General features: G+C 42.8%; 1 protein-coding gene across 1 annotated transcript in view; it reads right to left on the reverse strand.

Annotated features, from left to right (window-relative positions):
- The window catches only part of CACNB4 (calcium voltage-gated channel auxiliary subunit beta 4), a 240737-nt gene extending 240305 nt beyond the window's left edge, over positions 1–432 (reverse strand). Inside the window, exons 1-2 of the mRNA XM_034654569.1 lie at positions 346–432; positions 41–124 (exon numbers count right to left, since the gene is read on the reverse strand). Of these exons, the coding sequence (XP_034510460.1) occupies positions 41–124; positions 346–405 (144 nt within the window). The 5' untranslated portion in view covers positions 406–432. The remainder of the gene's footprint in view (positions 1–40; positions 125–345) is intronic.
- Between the last annotated feature and the right edge of the window lie 7950 nt (positions 433–8382).

An 8382-nucleotide genomic window follows, 5' to 3' on the forward strand; every position in this document is an offset into this window, starting at 1 on the left:
CCCACCCCACCCCCGCCGCCTCCCCGAGTCCGCCTCCTACCTGTCTGAGGATGAAGCTGGTCGAAGTGGTGCTGCCATCGGATCTTTTCAACCTGCTCCTCCGGGTCGTGGTGCCTCGGGCCACCTGGACTCGACACACGGGGCCAGAGAGAAGCCGGTGAGGACCGAAGCGTGGAGCCGGGCAACCACCCCGGGCTAGAGTCCGCCTCCGGACCAGCTCCCCGGGGTCTCCCAGAGCCCGCACCCCAGTCTCCTCAGCGGTGTCCACATANGGGGGCCCCGAGCTGCCGGCAGGAAGGCGGGGCACCCTCGGGCCGCCGCGGCGGGGGGAGGAGGGGGCGGTACCTGAGAGGTGGGGGAGTGCGGTCCGTCCGCCGGCCCGTTCTTGGCGTAGGAGGAGGACATGGTTCACGGCAGCATGGCGGGTCGGTGCGCGGGGGGCGAGGGTGGGGGGGGGGCCTGCCCCCGGAGGCTCTCAAGCGGGAGGAGAGGAGGGCAGAGGGACTTCTCCACGGGGCTGCGGGACCCGCGCCGGCTCCCGGGCTCCCTGCCCGCCCTTTAGGAGAGCGCGACACCTTAAAGGGACCTAGGCGCTTCCCCCGCGCCCGCAGCGGGTCCCGGACAGCGGCCCCCGCAGACGGAGGTCCCGCAGAGGGGGCTTCTGGGGATTCGCCTACCCGAGCGGATCGGGAGAAGCGCTCCCCCACCTAGCGAGCGCCTTACATCAGAGCTTTCCAGAGGATGAAGGGAGGGGGGAAATCTGGGATGGGGGTGGGAGGATTAAAATAGTCTGCACAGTTTCAAATGAGACAAAGGTGGCACGGTTCATGAATCAGGACTTGGGGAGGGACGCTGGTGCAATGTGGCAGGGAGTGGGAAGAGCCGACCGGGCGTGTATGTGTGTGTGTGTGTGTGCGTGCGTGCGAGCGCGTGTGTGCTTGGTGCACTGGAATTTTAAAAGGACAAGAGCAGAACCTTCCTTCCGCGACTTCACTCATCAGCCCTCTGTGGTAAGGCATGGGGGTTTGTGGTTGTTTTTTGTCCGTGTTTTTATATTGTTTTGTCAACCACAGCTTCACAACCCCGAGCCACACACATCCAGGCGGCCGCGGGAGACCCTGCCAGCCTGAGTCTGACGGGAGATGCAGCTCCGCAGGAGATTAGCGTGTCCTAAAGAGTTTTGAAGGTCACGTTCGACCTGCTAAAAAGCAAGAGTTGGCCACGTGCCTCCCATTTCTACGCGGATAGCTGTTTTCAAGGGAGGAAACTCATCCTTGAAACCATAAACAGTCCGTGCATTGTTGTTGCAACCCTTGGTTTCCTCCTGCACATACAAGAGATTAATTTGAAATCAATGCAAACTATGGAGAAAAGGAATTTGAAGTAATAAGAAGGAGGAAGAAAAATATATGAGAATTCAAAAATAAAGAGACCCGTTTATCTATAGTTACTGCATGAGAAACCCATCAATAAAATATACATAATATCTCAAACTGCTAAATTAGCCTGTCACCTTACATTCTAGTATTATTTTTGATGGAAACTGCCATGTTTAACAATTGGCTTGATTATTGAGGTCCTGATTATATCTTACCACCCCCCCCAAACACTTCCTTTCCATTCCCGCTTTCTTCACTTAATCCAGACATTCATTTCTTTCAGTCTAATAACTAGTCTCCTTGCCTCGGGGCTCTGCGCGGTCATGCACACACACACACACACACACGCACACACACACACACACCATTCCAACTACACACTACAGGCAAAGTCATTTTCCTAAAATCTCTTTGCCGAAGTCATTCTTTTCTAAAAAGCAATCATTGCTCTCAGCAGCCCACAAGACAGGTACAACAATCCTGGTCCAACAAACAAGCCCCACTTCTCTCCCCTGCTTTTCTGGTCACCACTTCATTTCTCACTTAATTTCTTCATAGAGACTTTCCAGGGAGCAGGCAGGTCTACTCATTATTGCTCAAACATACCAAATACCACTTCATACCTTCAGCACTTTTGCCTTGGAATGTGCCCTACCTCCAGCCCACCCACCCAGCTGAACCCTACATTTTCCTCCAAACCTACCCCAGCCCACGCTTTCTACGCAGAACCTGATCACTCAAACCTGAATAGTTTTTCATGCCTATGAAAAACTGGAGTACCTATTCCCTGGGCATTTAGTATAGACTGCCTTGATATATTCTCTTTTTATGAAAATCGCCTAATCTCCGAAATAGAGTTTTAGCTTTTTATCTTGTATTTGTATACCTTACATATAGTAGATATTTCCTAAAGTTTATGGGTAGTGGTATGTCTTCCAGTGCAGAACTCCTTGCTTTAGTTTCCATCGACTCAATCCATTTTTAGCTCTGAGCCATTTTAATAACTGATATTTCATATATATATAGAGAGAGAGAGAGAGAATGAGTTATTATGTGGGCACCAAAATTTGAGTTTTCTGGTGTTCCACTGCCCACAGTCACTGACTTTAAGTTATGAAAAAAGAATCTACATGACAGTGAGGAGCTCTCCATCTATCCTACAGCAAAACTGGTGAAAACTGTTATTTTTCTTTAATTTAAATCTCTGGAATGGTCCTGAGGGTACACAACAAATGAAGAAACATTTATTCAAGAAAATTCACTGAAATTCAGTAAGAAAAGTGAGAGTCTGTGGTATCTGAACCAAGAACCGCTCCCTCCTTCCCTGCTTCCACCCAGCTCAGCAAGAGAGAAACTCCATTCCACACTGGTGCACCCTGGAACTCAGCACTTCTCGCCCATCACCTCCAGCTCTTCCTTGGAGGGGCAGGATATCAACATTTATCATCATGTCCCACATTCTTGTTGCTGAGGTTAAATTCCCATCAAATACAGCAGAGAGGAGTGGGCTCCCTTCTTTGGCCCAGCCCCCACTTGTGGGATGGAGCCTCGACCTTTGGCACAGTGCCACTGAGAATACTGGGGCCCTTGGGGCGCCTGGGTGGCTCAGTCATTAAGTGTCTGCCTTTGGCTCAGGTCATGATCCCAGGGTCTTGGGATGGAGCCCCACATCGAGCCCTGCATCAAGCCTGCATCGGGCTCCCTGCTCCACAGGAAGCCTGCTTCTCCCTCCCCCACTCTCCCTGCTTTGTGTTCCCTCTCTCTCGCTGTCACTGTCTCTCTCTCTGTGTCAAATAAATAAATAAAATCTTAATTTAAAAAAAGAGAGAGAGAGAGGATACTGGGGCCCTGACTGCTCATGCAGAGGCAAGCCTGGAGACCTGGCATGCTGCCCCTCCCTACCAAGTGCTCAGCTCCTAAAGGGGGGGTGTCACTCAAAGAGAGGTGCACCATTGTTCCTGCCCCTTGCACCAGACCTGAAAGAATGACATTGGACCCTTATTTTGTATCCATACAAAAATTAACTCAAAATGAACCAAAGATCTATGTGAAAGAGGTAAAAATGTAAAACTATTGGAAGGAAATATATAGGTAAGTCTTCATGACTCAGATTTAGCATTGGATTCTTAGATATGACAACAAAGTACAAACAACAAAAGAAAAAAAATAAATTGGACTTCACCAAAATTAAAAACTTTTGTACTTCAAAGGGCACTGTCAAGAAAGTGAAGGCACCCCACAGAATGGGAGAAAATATTTGCAAATCATATATCTGATAAGGGACTCCCATCTCTAATATATATAAGGAAATCTTACAACTCAGTAATAAAAAAACCCCAATTTTAAAAATGGGCAAAGAGGGGCGCCTGGTTGGCTTAGTAATTTAAGCCTCTGATTTTTATTTTGGCTCAGGTCATGATCTTGGGGTAGCAGGATCAAACCATGCACGGCCTCTACACTCAGCTGAGAGTCTGCTGGAGATTCTCTCTCTCTCTCCCCCCCCCCGCCCCTCCTTCCATGCTCCCATGCTCTCTCTCTCCCCCCACCTCAAATAAATAAATCTTTAAAAGAAAAGATTCTCTTCCTCGCCCTCTGCCCCTCCCTTACACTACCCCTACCCTCACACTTGGGCACTCTCTCTAATTAATTAGTTAATTAATTGAAAATGGGCAAAGAATCTGAATAAACATTTCTCTAAAAAAGATATCCAAATGACTGATAAGCACATGAAAAGATGCTTGACATTATTAGTCATCAGGGGAATGTAAATCAAAACCATGAGATGCCACTTTACATCCACTAGGATAGCTATAATCAAAAACAAGTGTTGGCAAAGTTACAAAGAAATTGGAACCATAATACACTGCTGATGGGATTATAAAACAGTAGAGCCACTGTGGAAAATACTTTTGACAGTTACTCAAAAAGTAAAACACAGAGTTACCATACAATGCAGCAAGTCCACTCCCAGGTTTATAGCTAAGACAAATCAAAGAATATGTCCATGCAAAAACTTGTGCCAGAATGTTCAGCGTGATTCATAATAGCCCAAAACTGGAAGCAACCCAAATGTGCACCAACGGATGAATGGATGAAAGAAATGTGGTACATCTAACAGTGGAATATTGTTCTGCAATAAAAAGGAATAAGGTACTACAACATGGGTGAGCCTTGAAAATACTATGCTGAGTGAAAGAAATCAATCACAAAAGGTTGTATTGTATGATTCCACCTACATGCAATGTCCAGAATAGGGATATCTTTGCAGAATAAAAATAGATTAGTGGCTGCTTAGGGCGAGGGAGGCTGGGAGTTACTGAGGTGACAACTAAAGGTACAGGGCTTCTTCAAACTGGAGGGGAGGTAGGTGGGGGATGGGCTAGATGCGTGATGGGTATTAAGGAGGTCACTTGTTGTGATGAGCACTGGGTGTTGTATGTAAGTGCTGAATCACTAAATTCTACTCCTGAAGCCAATATTATACTATACATTAACTAACTATATTGAAATAGAAATTTGGGAGGAAAAAAGAAAAAAAAATTTTAAGTTAAAAAAAGGAAAATAAGTACAAGGCTTCTTTTTAAGGTGAAAAAAATGTTCTAAAATTGATTATAGTGACGGTTGCACATACTGTGAATGTGCTAAAAACCACTGAAGTGTACACTTTAAATGGATGAATTGTATGGTATGTGGACTTTCTCGATAAAGCTGTTATTTTTATATGGACCTAAATGTGGGACCTGAGAGCATAAAAATCCTAGAAAGAGAGCACAGGCAGTAATTTCTTTGACATTGGCTGTAACAACATTTTTCTAGATATGTCTCCTGAGGCAAGGGAAACCGAAGCAAAAATAAACTATTAGGATTACATCAAAATAAAAAGCTCTCCACAGCAAAGGAAACAATCAACAAAACTAAAAGATAATCTACTGAATGGGAAAAGGTATTTGCAAATGACATATCCAATAAAGTGTTAGTATCCAAAATATATAAAGAATTTATACAACTCAACACCAAAAAAATAATAATAATAATAATCAACTTAAAAATGTGGGGTGCCTGGGTGGCTCAGATGGTTAAGCGTCTGCCTTCGGTTCAGGTCATGATCCCAGGGTCCTGGGATTGAGCCCCGTGTCGGGCTCCCTGCTCGGCGGGGAGCCTGCTTCTCCCTCTCCCTCTGATGTTCCCCCTGCTTGTGCCCTCTCGCTCTTTCTGTCAAATAAATAAATAAAATCTTTAAAAAATAAATAAATAAAAATAAAAATGGGCAGAAAACATGAACGGACATTTCTCCAAAGAAGACATACAGTTGGTCAACAGACACATGAAAAGGTGCTCAACATCACTCATCATCAGGGAAACGCAAACCAAAACCACAATGAAATATCGTCTCACACCTGTCAGAATGGCTAAAATAAAAAACACAAGAAACAACAAGTGTTGGCAAGGATGTGGAGGAAAAGGAACCTCCATGCACTGTTGGTGGGAATGCAAACTGGTGCAGCCACTCTGGAAAATAGTACAGAGATTCTTCAGAAAATTAAAAATAGAACTACCTTATGATCCAGCTATCACACTACTGGGTATTTACCCAAAGAATATGAAAACACTAATTGAAAAGGATATGCACCCTATGCTTACTGCAGCACTATTTACAATAGCCAAATTATGGAAACAGCCCAAGTGTCCATCAACAGATGAATGGAAAGGGACGCCTGGGCGGCTGAGTCAGTGAAGCATCTGCCTTCGGCTAGTTCAGGTCATGATCCCAGGGTCCTGAGATCGAGTCCCGAGTTGGGCTCCCTGCTCAGTGGGGAGTCTGCTGCTCCCTCCCCCTCTGCCACTCCCCCTGCTTGTGCTCTCTCTCTTTCCCCACGCCCTCTCTTTGTCAAATAAATAAATAAAATCTTTAAAAAATAGATGAATGGATAAAGAAGGTGTGGTATATATGCAGTGGGGTATTATTCAGCCATAAAAATGAATGAAATTGGTATTTCCAACAACATGGACAGATCTAGAGTATAATGTTAAGCAAAACAAGCCAGTCAGAGAAAGACAAATACCATACGATTGCACCCATATGTGGAATTTAAGAAACAAAACAAGGGGCGCCTGGGTGGCACAGAGGTTAAGCGTCTGCCTTCGGCTCAGGGCGTGATCCCGGCGTTATGGGATCGAGCCACATCAGGCTCCTCTGCTGTGAGCCTGCTTCTTCCTCTCCCACTCCCTCTGCTTGTTGTTCCCTCTCTCGCTGGCTGTCTCTATCTCTGTCAAATAAACAAATAAAATCTTTAAAAAAAAAAAAAAAAGAAACAAAACAAAAGAACAAAGAAAAAGGGAGACCAAAAAACAAAACAAAACAAAACCCAGACTCTCAACTATAGAGAACAAACAGATGGTTACTAGAGGGGAGGTGGGTGCAGGGAATGGGCTAAATAGGTGGTGGGGATTAAGAGTACACTTATCATGATGAGCACTGAGTAATGTATAGAGCTGTTCAATCATTATATTGTCCACCTGAAACTAATTTAATACTGTATGTTAAATCTACTGTATTTTTAAAAATTAAAAAATACAGTGAACAGAGTTGATTTCCGAGCTCTTTTTAAAAATAACTAACTAAATAAAACTATAGCCATTAAAGAGAGGTGAGAGTATATGTACAGACTTAGACATCCAAGGTAAATTAAGTGAAAAAAAAAGTTTTAGAACCAATGATCACATTTGTGTAAAATGATGTGTGTATATATACACACACTTCCTATATATATAGGGAGAGGGCACATTTTAATTGATATACTTTCATATAATAGAAATATTTCACCAAGAAAAACACTTAATAAGAATCATTTTATCCTATGTACTTAAAATGCTTAAACTAAAAAAAAGTTTAAAAACTCTAAAATTGTTTAAAACTACAAAGCATGTTTGAAGTTTTCCAGAAAATTTAAATTATACTTGAGGGGGAAAAAAGCTGTTATTTTTAAAAATCTTCAGACCTTATAAAAAAGTAACTCAAAATGGATCATATATCTATTTGTGAAATGCAAAACTATAAAAACTTCTCACAGAAAACCTACAGGACTTTGGATTGGAGATGAGGTTTTAGATGCAAACATGATCCAAGAAGGTAAAAACTGGTTTGTTGGGCTCTATGAATTTTTGCTTATTATTATTAAAATTAAAACTTTTGCTCTGTGAAAGACTTTGTGAAGAGAATGAAAGACAAGTCATAGATTGGGAGAAAAATATTTGTAAGACACAAATCTGATAAAGAACTTGTAAACAAATGGGCACCTGGCTGGCTCCAGTCAGTGGAGCATGTGGTGCTTGATCTTGGGCTAGTGAGTTCGAGCCCCATGTTGGGTAGAGTGATTACTTAAAAAAATAAAATCTTTAAAAAAAAAAGAACTTGTAAACAAAATATAAAAATCACTCAATACTCAGCAATAAGAAAACAAACAACCCAGTTAAAAACGGGGAAAACATTCGAACAGACACTTTACCAAAGAAGATATATAATAGCAAATAAGTGTGTGGAAAGATGCTCAATATCATTTACCATTAGGGAAATACAAATTAAACAACACAATACTGTTATACTCCTATCCTAATGTAAAGTTTTTTTTTTAAAACTAAAATACCAGTTGGTATTAGGAGCAATAGGAATTCGTATTCATGGAAATGATACATGGTACAGCCACTTTGGAAGACAGTTTGTCAGTTTCTTAATAAATTTAACATAGTCTTTCCATATATCCAGCAATCATGGTCCTAGGTATTTACATGATTGGCTTGAAAACTTACACCACATAAAAACCAGCTCACGAATATGTCTAGCAGTTTTATTCATGATAGGCCAACACTGTAAGCAACCAAGATGTCCTTCAATAGGTGAATGGGCACAGTGTGGTATAATCTTATAATGGAATAGTACTCAGTGATAAAAAGAATGAACTAACAAGCCATAAAAAGACGTGGATAAACTGTAAATGCACATTGC

Source organism: Ailuropoda melanoleuca, chromosome 2, assembly GCF_002007445.2.
Source record: "Ailuropoda melanoleuca isolate Jingjing chromosome 2, ASM200744v2, whole genome shotgun sequence".
Lineage (NCBI taxonomy): Eukaryota > Metazoa > Chordata > Mammalia > Carnivora > Ursidae > Ailuropoda > Ailuropoda melanoleuca.